The following is a 16772-nucleotide window of genomic DNA, read 5'->3' on the forward strand; positions in this document are numbered from 1 at the left end:
AATGAAAGTAATAACCTTTGGTTGACAACTAGTTTCTGAAGAATGGTGCATTTTTTCAACTCCTAATCAAATATTTTTAAAAACTTAATTGCAAAAATAACAAATTTTGGAAAGAATGTTCATGAATGGTAAAACAAACAATAAAGAAAGAAAGAACATGAAAAAACAGAAGAAACTGGGTTATATCAACAAGAGTTGAAGATACATCATTTTGTGAAAACTTTTCTTGAAATTTTTCATATTCCATGATGATCCCAGAAACATTGGGAAATATTAATCTTCTAATGCTCAGAATTCTGAATTATGTATTTCTAGAAATGAGAAAGCATTGAAACTTTCTGTGTATGATGTAACCTCATGATTCTAATGAGGGGATATCTCCAGCTGAGAAATATTTTCTGAATGTTTATACTAACTGTAACATTAGGATATCCAGATTTCTATGTTGCTTGGATACATATTTTCTGTAATGTGGTATTGCTGAACAAATATTTGATAGAAAATACAGGAATAATTTTTAAACAGTGAAATGCAAATAAAATATATCTACTTTCTCCAAGTAGTAGAATTGAGTTACCTTTAACTGTACTATTCATGGATTTCCCAGGTAAATAAGCTGCCTGCTAATTTAGGAGCCTTAAGAGATGGGGGTTAGATCCCTGGGTTGGGAAGATCCCCTGGAGAAGGGCATGGCAGTCCACTCCAGTATTCTTGCCTGGAGAATCTCATGGACAGAGGAGCCCAGTGGGCTACAGTCCATAAGGTTGCAAAGAGTTGGACATGACTGAAGCAACTTAACACACACATATGGTCCAGTATGCTATTTAAAAGCCACATGTGAACTGAATCTAGTTGAATTGTAAAATCCAATTGCTCATTTGTACTAGTCTCATTTCAAGTGTTCAGTAGCAATATTGGAATTAGAATGTAAAGATATAAAATACTTCCATCATCACAGAAATCCCATTAGTCAGCACTGATTTGTAACATATATAAAATATTCATGATTTTAAGATTATTATGAGTAAAATTATAAAATCTTTTCAATACTCACAGGACCTGTATCTTCTCGTAGTTGGGAAGGTTTTGATCTCCTTTTTTTCCCTGGCCTTGGTGGTTTGGGAAATACCAGGGCGAAGTGTTGCTGATTCCATGATTTTTTGCTTAATTCACTGACTGAAATAAAAAACCAAAAATAAGCATACATCTCAGAGTAAATAGAATTTTATCAGGTCTAAAATGGCAGTATGGTGATTATATGCAAATGAATAAATAAATGATTCAAATTATGGTTTCATGCATTTGGTAATATTTGAAATTTTGTATTATTAATATGAGGAAATTAAATTTGATTGTTTTTAAATTTTAACCAGCTTTATGGTTAGCTATATAGTCATTGTGAAACTAATAGAGTCTGTAATGTAAATAGAAGGAGTTTTACTCTTTCCTCTTAATCCTTCTATCTCTTCCATTCTAGATTTTTTTTTTTTTATACTCTTTTGGTTGGAATACAATTCTACTGAGAAAAGATGTGGTAACTACTCCTGCAGCTTCCAAAGTACTTAGTACATTTCTTGTTTAAAATAATCAGTAAATATATGATTGAGTCTAAGATTCTCTTAATTATTCATCATTTTCTAAGCTACAAGAGTAAATGTTATATGCCCCAGAACTGCACTATTATAAATGACATACTAATGAAGAAAATTCATAAGCAGTACCTACAGAATTATGATTATGATGGTTGAGTTACATAGAAACTGTAATATAAACAGTTAAAAACATTGAGGCTACCAATGAGACCAGTGAAAGAGATATGTTTGCTCAATTTAAATATGTACAAAACATGCTATATATGAGACTTGTCCAGTGAGTCACCTAAAGACAGAATCAGGATCAATGAGAAAATATGCAAAATGAAAGATGTGTTTAAGTTCAATATACGAGTTAAAATTGATTACTTGGTATAAGAGAAGGAGAAGGAAATGGCAACCCACTCCAATATCCTTGCCTGGAAAATCTCATGGACAGAGGAGCCTGGTGGGCTGCAGTCCATGGGGTCACAAAGAGTCGGGCACGACTAAGCGACTAACACTTACTTGCACTTCAACATCAGATCAACTGGCCTTGTCAAGTAATGAAATTTTGTCAGTTTTAAGTCTGGTACAGAGTGTCAGGAATGTAGCAGAAGACATTTCTGACACAGATAAGTTGTTTATCCATTTTTTACACTGCCATTCACATGTAAGATTTTCTGATTGTTTTGAGTTCTAACATGTAAATATGTCCTTCTTTATGTTGCTAAATATATTTACTTAATTTTCTTTGAATTAAAGACAAAATATCTTTGGAAGGTATTTACTGAACACATCAGAAAAGTGCTTGAAAAATTAAAAGTTTGTTTTTAATAAAGCTCCATAACAGCTGTTGTTTTATCACTTATCTGTAAAATTACTTATACATTTTTTAAAATGAACTCTTTCTTACCTGGAATGTAATTATCATATGCTCCAAAGTTTATTTTTTGGCTATTAAAATAAGAGGGAAAAGTTTTAATTAATTTATATAAAATCACTCTATTTAGTGGTCATTATTATACATAAACACTTGCCACTACAAGCTAGACAAATATTTGCATTCTTAGATCTGTTTATTATGTAAGATTATGTCAACACAGAAAAACGGAGAGCAGTAAATATGTGTTTTTAGCACAAACTTCAACATAACTAAAATAAGGTGGGTAAAGATTTTTTGAAACAAAACTCATCAATTGACATATCTTAAATATTGACATTTATGGCTTATTTTTAATGTGAAACCATGAATGAAATCTTCCCCATTTTGTGTTCCAAAGACTTAAAATTGAACTGTAAGACATTGTAAGAATTATAATACATAGTCTTAAAAAGACTATGCCTAAGTAAAACCAGATCCTCAAAATAGCCTGAGAATTTAACCAAATCCAGATTAATAAATGGCAAACATGTTTTTCCATGAGATGCGTGTGTGTGTATGTGTGTGTTGGTCAGTGGGTACCACAATTATTGATATGAATTTTGATGTTTTCAAGATAAATAAAACTGGTGTTGTAAAGTAGTTTCTATTTGTCTTAATACTGTAAGCACATGTTTATGCTCACAAACAAATATTTTACATCTAATTCTTACTTATTTTAACTAAGTCACATAATAAGATCTGTTAAAAAATATAATTATACATTATCCCACTATATTACAAAAATACAGTCACTGATCATCATGAGTTTCAGTTTTACACACACACAAACACACACAAGCATACACCTAAAAACACACATGCCCACAAAACATTTTACTTTTTTGACATTACATAAATAATACTAATAAAATATAGTAAGAAAAAAATATATATTGGTAGCTTCATTACAATTTTAGTTCCCAGCACAAAACCTGGCACACGTTTGCCACTCTACAAAAATTTGAATGAATTAATTGAATAAAATTTAAGATGTATTGACTATTAAGTTATCTTCTTGACTGGGGACTTGTATTAAAATTACTTGTCCTACTATATCTAAATCTCTAGACTTAGATCTAGCCAATGTACATTTATATACTGCTGAAAATTTTTATTTCCAACCATGGTTATAAACTTTTTTTTTCCCAAATTGCTCTGGAACAGGAAACACGTTATTATATATGAGATTTTAAAGTGGTACATAAGCATGGTTCATGAAATTGAATGTAATATCTGAGGAGTATTCATTGATCAAAAAGCAGCTGAATTAAAAATCAATAACAAAATTATAGTTGATCCTTGAACAACAAGGATTTGAACTCATCAGTTCAGTTGCTCATTGTGTCAAACTCTTTGTGACCCCACTGACTCCAACATGCCAGGCTTCTCTGTCCATCACCAACTCCCAGCTTGCTCAAACTCATGTCCATTGAGTCAGTGATGCCATCCAACCATCTCATCCTCTGTCATCAGCTTATCCTCCTGCCTTCAATCTTTCCCAGCATCAAGGTCTTTTCCAATGAGTCACCTCTTCTTTCAGGTGGCCAAAGTATTGGAAATTCAGTTTCAGCATCAGTTCTTCCAATGAATATTCAGGATTGATTTCCTTTAGGATGGACTGGATTGAACTCCTTGCACTCCAAGGAACTCTGAAGTCTTTTCCAACAACACAATTCAAAAGAATCAATTCTTCAGCTTTCAGCCTTCTTTATGGTCGAACTCTCACATCCATACATGACTGCTGGCTAGACAGACCTTTGTTGGCAAAGTTATGTCTCTGCTTGTTAATGTGCTGTCTAGGTTGGAAATAGCTTTTCTTTCAAGGAGCAAGTGTCTTTTAATTTCATGGCTGCAGTCACCATCTGCAGAGTTTTGGAGCCCCCAAAAAAATGTCTGTCACTGTTTCTGTTGTTTCCCCATCTATTTGCCATGAAGTAACAGGACTGGATGCCATGATCTTCGTTTTTTGAATGTTGAATTTTAAGCCAGCTTTTTCACTCTCCTCTTTCACTTTCATCAAGAGGTTATTTATTTCCTCTTTGCTTTCTGCCATAAGGGGGATGTCAACTGTGTATTTGAGGTCACTGATATTTCCCAGCAATCTTGATTCCAGCTTGGGCTTCCTCCAGCCTGGAATTTCACATGATGTACTCTGTATATAAGTTAAATAAGCAGGGTGACAATATACAGCCTTGACATACTCCTTTCCTAATATGGAACCAGTCTTGTTATTCAGTGCCCAGTTCTAACTGTTGCATCTTAACCTGCATACAGCTTTCACATGAGGCAGGTAAGGTGGTCTGGTATTCCCACCTCTTGAAGAATTTCCCACAGTTTGCTGTGATCCACACAGTTAAAAGTTTCAGTGTAGTCAATGAAGCAGAAATAGATGTTTTTTTGGAATTCTCTTGCCTTTTCTATAATCCAACATACGTTGGCAATTTGATATATGGTTCCCCTGTCTTTTCTAATCCAGCTTGAACATTTGGAAGTTCTCAGTCCATGTACTGTTGAAGCCTAGCTTGGAGAATTTTGAGCATTTCTTTGTTAGTATTTGAGATGAGTGCAACTGTGCAGTAGTTCAAACATTCTTTGGCATTGCCTTTTTTGGGATTGGAATGAAAACTAACATTTTCCAGTCCTGTGGCCACTGCTGAGTTTTCCAAATTTGCTGGCATATTGAGTGCAGCACTTTTACCACATTATCTTTTAGGATTTGAAATAACTCAGCTGGAATTCCATCACTTCCACTAACTTTGTTCATAGCAATGCCTCCTAAAGCCCACTTGACTTTGCACTCCAAGATATCTGGCTCTAGGTGAGTGATCACACCATCATTGTTATCTGGGTCATTAAGATCTTTTTGTATAGTTCTTCTTTGTATTTTTGCCACCTCTTAATATCTTCTGCTTCTGCTAGGTCCATACTGTTTCTGTCTTTTATTATGCCCATCTTTGCATGAAATGTTCCCTTGGTGTCTCTAATTTTTTGAAGGGATCTCTAGTCTTTCCCATTCTCTTGTTTTCCTCTATTTCTTTGTACTGGTCACTGAGGAAGGCTTTCTTATTTCTCCTTGCTATTCTTTGGAATTCTGCATTCAGATGGTATATTTCTGTTTTTCTCCTTTGCCTTTCACTTCTCTTCTTTTCTTAGCTATTTGTAAGGCCCCCTCAGACAACCATTTTGAATTTTTGCATTTCTTTTTCTTGGGAATGGACATGATCACTGCCTTCTGTACTTTTAGAATTTACTTTTAGGTTTTGAAAAAAAGTGTTCACATAATTACTTGATAGTTACAGGGGAACTTAATTGATATTTGTAGAACATTTCATCATAAGGAGAAGAATGCGTTTTTTTTTTTTTTTCAAATGTACATGTAACATTCCTCAGGATTGATCACATTCTGGGCATCAAAATGAGCCTTGGTTAATTTTAGAAAGTTGAAATCATATCAAGCATATTTTCTGAACCACAAGACTATGACATTAGTCATCAATTTAAAAAAAAAAAAAGCCTAAAAAACATAAACATGTAGAGACTAAAAAAACTGCTACTAAGCAATCAGTGGATCATTGAAGAAATCAAAGAGGAAATTTAAAAATACCTAGAGACAAATGACAATGAGAGCATTACAATTCAAAACCTATGAGACAGAGCAAAAGCAGTTCTCAAAGGAGAGTTTATAGCAATACAATCTTACATGAGGCAACAAGAAAAATCTCTAATAAACAACCTAACCTTACCCTAAAGTAACTAAAGAAGTAACTAAACCCAAAATTAGTAGGACAAAAATCTTAAAGATAACAGCATAAATAAATGAAGTAGAGATGAAAATACAATAGAAAATATTAATGAAGCTAAAAGCTGGTTCTTTGAAAAGATAAACAAAATTGATAAACTGTTAGTGAGACTCATCAAGAAAAAAAGGAAGAGGGCCCAAATCAATAAAATAGCAAATGAAAAAGAAGTTAGAGCTGACATTAAAGAAATACAAAATATCATAATAGATTACTCACAGCATTATATACCAATAAAATGGACAATCTAGAAGAAGTGGGCAAATTCTTAGAAAATTACAATCTCCCAAGACTGAGCTAAGAAGAAATAGAAAATATGAACAGACCAGTCACAAGTACTGAATTTGAAACTGTGATTTATAAATTCCCAACAAACAAATGTCCAGGACCAGATGGTTTCACAGGCAAAGTCTCTCAAATATTTAGAGAAGAGTTGGTGGGTTGTCATTTCCTTCTTCAGGGGATCTTTCTGTCCCAGGGATTGAACCCATATCACCTGCATTGGCAGGTGGATTCTTTGCCACTGAGTCATCAGGGAAGCCATCCTTCTGAAACTATTCACACACACACACAAAAAATACAGAGGAAGAAACATTCCAAAGTTCATTCTATGAGGTCACCATCACCATGATGCCAAAACCGAATACACCACAAAAAATAAAAAATTACAGGCCAATAAACTGATGAATATAGATGCAAAATTTCTCAACGAAATACTAGCAAATGAAATCCCTCCGTACATTAAAGGATCATACACCACTATTAAGTGGGATTTATCCCAAGAATACAAGCAGTTTTCTTTATCTACAAATCAATTAGTGTGTTACACCACATTAACACATTGAAGACTAAAAACTATATCATCATCTCAATAGATGATAAAAAGCTTTTGACCAAATTTAACAAGCATTTATGATAAAACTCTCTAGAAAGTGGGCAATGAGGGCACATGCCTCAACATAATAAAGGCTACATATTTCAAAACTACAACTAACATTGTACTCGATGTTGAAAAGCTTGAAAGCATTTCCTCTAATCTGTGATGAAGAATCAAGAATATACAATGAGGAAGACACAGTCTTTTCAATAAATGATTCTGGGAGAACTGGACTGCTACATGTAAAAGAATGAAATTAAAACATCTGATCACACCATACACAAGAACAAACTCAGAGTGGATTAAAGACCTAAATCTGAGACCAGATACTATAAAACTCTTAGAAGGAAACATAAGTGCTCAATATATTACAATGCTTTTTGACATAAATTGCAGCACTGTATTTTTGGTCCATCTCCTAGAATAATGGAAATAAAAATAAACAAATGTCACCTAACTACACTCAAAAGATTTTTCACAGAAAAAGAAACCATAAACAAAAGGAAAAGAAAATCCACAGAATGGGAGAAAATATTTGCAAACAATGCATTCAAGAAGGGATTAATCTCCAAAATTTGCAAACAGCACACTCAGCTCAACGCCGAAAGAATAAACAACCCAATAAAAAAGTAAGCAGAAGACCTAAATAAACATTTCTCTAAAAAAGACATAGAAATGTCCAAAAGACACATGAAAAGATGCTCACCTTCACTAATTATTAGAGAAATGCAAGTCATAACTAAAATGAGATCACCTCATAGCAGTTAGAATGGCCATCATCAAAAAGTCTACAAACAATAAATGCTGGAGAGAATGTGGCGAAAAAGGAACCCACCTACACTGTTGGTGGGAATATAAATTGGTATAGCCAGTGTGAAGGACAGTATGAAAGTTCTTGAAAAAAAACTAAAAATAAAACAATCATATGATTCAACAATCCCACTCCTGGGCATGTATCTGAAGGAAAACATGGTTTGGAAGTGTACATACACCCCATTGTTTATTGCAGTATTGTTTACAATAAGCAAGACATGGAAGCAGCCTAAATGTCAAATGATGAAGGAATGGATAAAAAAGATATGGTACACGTATACAATGGAATGTTAGTCATTAAAAAGAATGAAATAATGCCATTTGTTAACAACATGGATGGACCTTGAGATTATCATATTAATAGATAATGATAAACATCATAATCACTTATATGTGGAATCTCAATAAAAAGATACAAATGAACTTATTTTCAAAGCAGAAAGGAACTAACAGACTTAAAAACAAACTTAATGGTTACCAAAGTGGAAAAGTAGGGAAATTAATAAATTGGGTGCCTGGGTTGCCATATACATACTACTGTATTTAAAAGTAGATAACCATTACAGTATACTAACACATATATATGGACTTTAGAAAGATGGTAATGATAACTCTATATGCAAAACAGAAAAAGAGACTCAGATGTATGGAACAGACTTGTGGACTCTGGGAGAAGGCGAGGGTGGGATGTTTCAGGAGAACAGCATTGAAACATGTATATTATCTAGGGTGAAACAGATCACCAGCCTTGGTTGGGTGCATGAGACAAGTGCTCGGGCCTGGTGCACTGGGAAGACCCAGAGGGATTGGGTGGAGAGGGAGGTGGGAGGGGGGACCGGGATGGGGAGTACATGTAAATCCATGGCTAATTCATATCAATGTATAACAAAAACTACTGTAATGATGTAAAGTAATTAGCCTCCAACTAATAAAAATTTAAAAAAAAAAAAACAAAACAAAAAAAACAAAAAAAAAAAAAAAAAGTAGATAACCAACAGGGACCTACTGTATAGCACAAGAAACCTTGATCAATATTCTGAAATAACCTCAATGGGAAAAGTATTTGAAAAAGAGTTGGTCCATATATATGTATAACTGAGTTTGTTGTACACTTGAAACCTGCAAATCAACTATATTCCAATATAAAATGATAATTTAAAAAATTAGAGCAAATATAAAAATCCAATGTTTGCTTTTTGAAAAGATTATTAAAATGTATTGCCTTTTAAAAAGATTGATTAGAAAAAGAGAGAGAATACACAGATTACCAGTATCAGGATAGACGAAGGTTTTATAATTATATATATTTTAAAGGATAATGAGCTATATCAGTAATAATTTTATTATAGTAAATTGAACAGCTTAAGAGAAATAGATGAGCTCCTTTTAAAATGTGTTTATTTACCAGTAAGTGTGTTAGTCTCTCAGTCGTGTCCAACACTTTCTGGCCCCATGGACTATAGCCCTTCAGTCTCCTCTATCCATAAAATTTTCCATGCAAGGATACTGGAGTGGGTAGCCATTCCTTTCTCCAGGATTGTTTACCAGTACTGACACTCAATGAAACAATAAAATGGTGAATAGTCTGATAATTATTCAATAAACTTCATCTCTTATCTTAAAGCTTCCCAGAAAAAAAAGCACAGGCTTATAGCATTGTATTGATAAATCAAATTGAAAACTTAAGGAAAAAATATTAACTCTACACAATTTTTTCAGAAACAAGAGGGAGCAGAGGTTTAAACCCATTCTTGAGACTAATATAAAGAACACTGTCATAAAAATGTCTCAAGAACATTACTAGAAATGTGTATTATAGACTAACACTATGCATTATTACAGACAGAAAATTCCTTAATGATTTCTTAATTATTCTTGCTGAACAATATGTAATACATGTAAAGTCTAACATATCATGATTGCTGAGGTTTACTCTCTGGAATGTAAACGTGTTCATTTAAAGTATATTAATTAATCAGTGTAATTACTTAAAAAAATATAAGAAAATCCTCTTGATCATCTCAAAATATTTAGAAGTTTTGAAAAAAAAGTAACATTCATTCATAATTAAAGAGTCTGAGAAAATGAAAAATAGAACACATCTTCCTCAAATAGACAAAAAGAGTCTAGACAATACTTACTATCAAAATTAAATTGATGGTGGAATATTGACTGTCTTTCCTCTAAAATCTATAAACAAGTTATGGATATTCACTTCACTCCTGCATTGTAACCTAGACCCTGTTTTGTTCTAAAGGCAATAAAACCATTAAGACTACACAGGAAACAAAATGGTCTTTATTCACAGAGAGCATGATTGAGTAAATACTATATTGAACAACAGCTAAAAGATAATTATTTAGAGATATTTAGTGAATGTAATAAGATCATATGATATAACTAATTATATGAAATAATTATATTTTTATAATTATAAAAAAGAATATACGTTTAAGGAAACAATAGAATATAACTTGTAATAATAGAAATTATTTTAAAGCAATTTTATTGAAATATATGAGACCTATGTAAGAAACTAAAAGTAAAAAAAAACCTCTGGGAAATGAAAGATGAAAAGGAAAAAAAATGATACATGTAAAAATATATATTTCTGATTAGAAATAAAAGAACCCTTTAAACCCACTAAAATACCTAAAGTGTTAAGGATTAATGACACCAGTCATCAGCTACAATATAGAGCATCTGACATGTTCATCATCAATGATGGATATACAAATAGTACTATCAATTTTGATTGTAATATGATATTTTTAAAATAAAGTTAAGCATACACATATTTTATGGTTCAGCATTTTCACTAGTAGCTTACCAAAGAGAACTCTACCAAAAACTTGGGGAAAATATTTATAGCAGCTTTATTCTTAAGAACCCCAAACTGAAGTACCCCATAGTAATCAAAAACTAAAGCAATCAATTGGGGAATGTGTAAACTAAGTGCAGTGTATCCATGTAATGGAATACTACTCAGCAGTGTAGAGGAATGAATTACTAGTGTATTCAACATGCAACACAGATGATGCAAAAAAATGCTGTACTGAAAGAAAAAAAAAATATTCCAGAAATCAAAAATTAAAGCATATGTATGTTATGATTTAATTTGTATGATTTTCAGGAATAGGAAAGATTTTGAATGGTAACTTAGCAGCCATTTATGAAGAGGGGAAGAATGGACTGAGTATAAACTGCAAAATGTAACTTAATGAAATGGTTGAAATTCCTGTTTCTTAAGGTTGGCTAGGCTAAGGTTAACGACAATTCAATGCACTTAATTTTATTTTTACTGAAGAAAATGTATAGGACCCCAAAATAGCAATGATCCGAATATCAGAGTTCTCACTCACTATGTAAATTTACACACATCATAAGCAGTTAAATCAATTTACTATTTTAGGACTCAATAGTTCCCCCAAGTCTGGCTCTGCTAGTAATCGAGTCTCTCTCCTTGCCTCTCTGTAACAGTCAAGAAATTTATTTTAGACAAGGATGTATTCAGATTTAATTTTTGAAGTTTCTTACTAAAAAAAACAAAAACAACACAAACTGCCAGTATATGTTTTAATAGGTTTTATTTAAAAACTATTTTTATGTGAATATAAATTTATTTCTATCCTTCATTAAAGAAGTCCCTCAAAAGTTTGGAAATGGTCTAATTTAATTACTTTAAGAAGAAGAAACACATTTAAGTCGAAAGACTGTTATTCTGTGATGCAATTAGTGTTTGAATTAAGGTCTCTGAATACATATATTAAGGTCTTTGGGCTCTCCTGGTGGCTGGGACGGTAAACAATCCGCCTACAAAGAGGGAGATGTGAGTTCGATCTCAAGGTAGGGAAGATCCTCTGGAGGAGAGTATGGCCACCCAATCCAGTATTCTTGCCGGGAGACTCCCCATGGACAGAGAAGCCTGGAAGAGTCCTCCATAGCGTCACAAAGACTTGGATACAACTGAAGCAACTTAGTGCACGCGCACGCATGCGTGCGTGCGCACACAGGCACGTGCGCGCGCGCACACACACACACACACACACACACACACACACACACCTTGTATTACACATACATACAGAATAACTAATACATCATCTTAACTAAGATTAAATGGAATACAGAAGCCACAAATCTACCTTTACTTCAGATCCACACATCTAGTTGTTAGAAAAAAGTTTCAGTATCTGTGAGTGTTTTTATGTAAAGAAGATACACATTGTCAGCTTTATGAAATATAATATGGTCATGACTTAACAAAGGGAAGCTAGCTTTAGAGTTTCCTGAATAAAAGGTTGAGATCCCAAACTAGGAGACATGAGGAGATCATATTTTAAGAGAAAATACTGTTTTCATATTACCACTGGAAATTGTACTTTATTAAAGGGTTACACATTTAAACAAATTTGTAGGATTTAGTTTTGGTCTGGAAACTTAATATAAGAACAAAATACACCTGCTTTTCCTTTTTCCTTTAATAGGATATTTGTTTGGAAATAATTATAAAAATGAATAATAAATTCATAGGGTAAGGACTCTCAATAATGTGATATTGCCTCCAATTTCATTTTGTTGAAGTCTTTTTATGTTATAGTAGATGTACAATTTTAAAGGTTATAGTCCATTTCCATTTGCACTTATTATAAAATATTGGCTATATTCACTATGTTGTACAGTATATCATTGTAGCTTTATTTATATTGGTTTGTGCAACTCTTATTGCCTCCCTCTTTATTGCCCCTCCTCACTTCCCTCTCCCCACTGGTAGCCACAAGTTTGTCTTCTGTATCTCTGAGTCTGTTTCTTGTTTGTTATATTCACTAGTTTGTTTTATTTTTTTAGGTTCTATGTGTGATATCATGCAGTATTTTTCTTTCTCTAACTTATTTTACTTAACATTCTTCAAGTCTATCTATTTTGTTAGAGTAGCACAATTTCATTCATTTTTTCTGGCTGAGCCATATTCTATTTCATATATATATATATATATATATGTATATATATATATATATAAAATACATATATGTGTGTGTGTACATAAATATATAAATGAGCGCAAGTCAGACATGTGCTCAGTTGTGTCTGGCTCTTTGCAGCCCATGGACTGTAGTCCACCAGGCTCCTGTCCATGGGATTCTCCAGGCAAGAACACTGGAGTTGGTCACCATTTCCTTCTCCTTATGCATATATGTATAATAATAGGTATATATACAGTGGCTTCCCAGGTACCACTACAGTGGTAAAGAATCTGCCTGCCAATTGAGGAGACACAAGGGACACAGGTTTGATCTCTGGATCAGGAAAATCCCTTGGAGTAGGAAATGGCAACCCACTCCAGTATTCTTGCCTAGAAAATGTCATGGACAGACGAGCCTGGCAGGCTATAGTCCATGGGGTCACAAAGAATCAGATGTGACTGAGATGTGGCATATATATCATTTTTATCCATTCATCTGTCGATGGATCTTTACATTGCTTCCATATCTTGGTGCCTGCAGTTTCATTTGAAATGCCCATTGACAGCCTTTATGTGTGAATATCCCAATATATCCAGTCAACAGGTGTTGGAGTTTTGGGTTCTGTATCAATAGTATAGTAAATAAGGGCACAGAACACTTAGTAAAAAGTTTTCCAGGGACTGCAGGGGCCTGAGTTAATCTTGTATTTGCAGAGGTGTCTCTAAATAAAGGCAAATGTCATGAGCCACATGGGATTTTCTTGGTGAGGGATGACTGTAAGTGCGCGCGCGCGTGCACACACACACACACACACACACACTTGCTGATACTGACATCTAATGGGTAAGAATGCTGCTACACATCTTACAATGCACAGGATTCCCATTCCTCCCTGCACAACCCTACCCGTCTTCAACTCCAAAAAAGAGTTACCCCTCCTAAAATTAGGGGTCAACCTGAAATGACAGGTTGACCAAAACTTGTCAACTGTACAGGTTGGTAAACCCTGTTCTATATATCAAGGTGAATCTCTAGGCCAAGAGTGTAAGAAAGAACTTATTAATGCAATGTAAGGAAGAGAAAGATAAAACGCACAATGGATATGAGATATGGAAGCTAACACTGAGAGTTTTCGAAGTTCAGATTTTTAGATACCATATGTAATGCCAAATTTTGGGGGAAACCTCTCCACTTCCTTCAGATGTCCTAGACAAACTTAAAATTAGTAATGGAAGGGTAGAGTTAACTGACACAACCTGAATTAGAGGTGAAAGCAAGACAAGGTAAAACTCTTCAGGTTCGGATGAATAAAGATACTAAAGAATAAATGGGAGGAAGGCATAGTGAGCTCAATGAGGAGAATTTTATTTATCAGGGACGAAGTTGGTAGTCATGGAACAGAAGCATAAGCCTAATATTAAGTTCCTATCATTGCCAGACAAATTCAGAGGTAAGACAAAGTAGAAATTTATTTTCTGCATTTCAAAATGAGAATGAGAATCTGCCACTTGAGATAGAAGTTATATGATAATTTTATTAAGGATTTTTGTATGTCATTGGCCAAAAATGAAGCTATTTGATTATGAATTCAACCACACTTTTATTCTATAATAGCGCAAGTGTTTGGGGATTACAGTAGAAACCAACATTATAAAAATAATCCTAAAACCAAAAATAAAGTTTTTAACCATTATGGTGAAATTCTTTGAAAGCTACACAATGATCATGATAATGAAAGCTACACAATGCTCATGATAATAATAACATCAGTATTTTATTGCACTGAAACATTTTTAAGAAATTACAATATAATGTTATTCTGTCATGGTGTATGCCTGAGCAGAGATTACTGTGAAATAGTCAGCAAGTCACACAACATTTAAAAAGCAATCATGACAATTATAAACATTTTGCTAAAGATTGTCCTTTAAAGTAGTGATTGCATTATAAAGAGGTAGGCACAGGGAAGCCTGTTTTATTCTCAAGATTTGTGTTTTATCTTTTCTTTAACAGTAGTGTTCAAAGAAAATCCAGTTACACTTTCTTTTATATTTCACAGTTACATGCCTTCGCCTTTGTCCCATGTCTTCACAGTTAAAAAAAAAAAAAAAAAAAAACTTTAAATAATTGAAAAGTTTTATTTTTCTACTTCATTTTAACACAAGATAATTTAAGAATAAGTATACTATTATCATCCTAGGTCTGGATAATCTGCTTCTAATTGCAAAGTACTTTTGCATACACAATATTTCTCAAGGAAATACATCTAGTGTTTAGCTGTTCTTTATGTTGGGCTGTGCCACTTACTACCAAAGTTTTCACACCCTTGACCTATGTCCCCTAAATTTCAGTAACATTCCTTAGTCTAGGTGACAAAGAACATGTTCCCATAAATTTCCAAATGTCCTCTAAGGAGATGATAGTTCTCTGAATATCAATCATGTATTCTTTCATTTTATATGATCCAAAATACAATATAATAAAAAATGAAGAATCACATTGAAAAAGAATTATCCATCATCATATATATATTTTACTTGAGTGAACTAGTTAAGGCTTGTATCAAAACAACTTATGATGCTGCTGGAAACATAAGTGTCTACTAAACACATGTTCTCTGTTTGTTAGTGGAATAAAATAATATAGCAAACATCTCTTTACACTGAAGAGAAAAAAAGTAAAGTTAACTAGAGAGTTTCAGTTATTTTAAAAGATAAAATTTGATAAGAGGACTTACAATCTTGGCACAGACATTTCCCCCACCTAAGATTTTCCAGGACTTAAGCATTGTGAGTTCAAATTAGTGATGCTCAGTGGTGACATCATAAACAGCCAAGAACCCTGAGAGTTAAAGGAAAAAAAACAAGAGGAGCCACTTTTCCTTGTGTTTTATGTTTTCTACTACTCAGCCTAATATTGGTATTTACTTTCATAAACATTTACTGACTAAATGGTGGTTTTAAAATAACCAATTGATTTACATCATAATAAAAGTTGTTGCAGTTTTTCATATAGGCTTAATTTATTGGATGATATGACAGAAGTATGAATCTAAACATTTATCTGTTAAGCTTGGATGTAATCCTAACTTCCCTGACATTCACGTGTCTTTTGTTAAATCCTCTGTATAACCTTACATTGCCTTTTACTATTGTAACCTGTTTAGTTGCTCATGGATACAAGTTGTTTTTTTTTTTTTTCCATATATTTTTATTAGTTGGAGGCTAATTACTTTACAATATTGTAGTGGTTTTTGCCATACACTGACATGAATCAGCCATGGATTTACATGTGTTCCCCATCCCGATTCCCCCTCCCGCCTCCCTCCCCATCCCATCCCTCTGGGTCTGCCCAGTGCACCAGCCCTGAGCTCCCGTCTCGTGCATCCAACCTGGACTGGTGATCTGTTTCACCCTTGATAGTATACTTGTTTCAATGCTATTCTCTCAGATCATCCTACCCTCGCCTTCTTCCACAGAGTCCAAATGTCTGTTCTATACATCTGTCTCTTTCTCTGTCCTGCATATAGGGTTATTGTTACCATCTTTTTAAATTCCATATCTATGTGTTAGTATACTGCATTGGTGTTTTTCTTTCTGGCTCACTTCACTCTGTATAATGGGCTCCAGTTTCATCAATCTCATTAGAACTGATTTTTAAAGAACACTTGTACTCATGTTTAGTCACTCAGTCATGTCTGACTCTTTGCAACCCCATAGACTACAGTCCATCAGGCTCTTATGTCCATGCGGATTTTCCAGGCAAGAATGCTAGAGTGGGTTGCTGTGCCCTTCTCCAAGGGATCTTCCCAACCAGGGATCGAAC

General features: G+C 33.7%; 1 protein-coding gene across 1 annotated transcript in view; it reads right to left on the minus strand.

The window, feature by feature from the left end:
* The window catches only part of CYLC2 (cylicin 2), a 35208-nt gene extending 19429 nt beyond the window's left edge, over positions 1-15779 (minus strand). Inside the window, exons 1-3 of the mRNA XM_020916518.2 lie at positions 15685-15779; positions 2488-2528; positions 1055-1176 (exon numbers count right to left, since the gene is read on the minus strand). Coding sequence (XP_020772177.2) covers positions 1055-1176; positions 2488-2528; positions 15685-15701 — 180 coding nt within the window. The 5' untranslated portion in view covers positions 15702-15779. The remainder of the gene's footprint in view (positions 1-1054; positions 1177-2487; positions 2529-15684) is intronic.
* Positions 15780-16772: the final 993 nt, after the last annotated feature.

Source organism: Odocoileus virginianus, chromosome 31 (assembly GCF_023699985.2).
Source record: "Odocoileus virginianus isolate 20LAN1187 ecotype Illinois chromosome 31, Ovbor_1.2, whole genome shotgun sequence".
NCBI classification, from domain to species: Eukaryota; Metazoa; Chordata; class Mammalia; order Artiodactyla; family Cervidae; genus Odocoileus; species Odocoileus virginianus.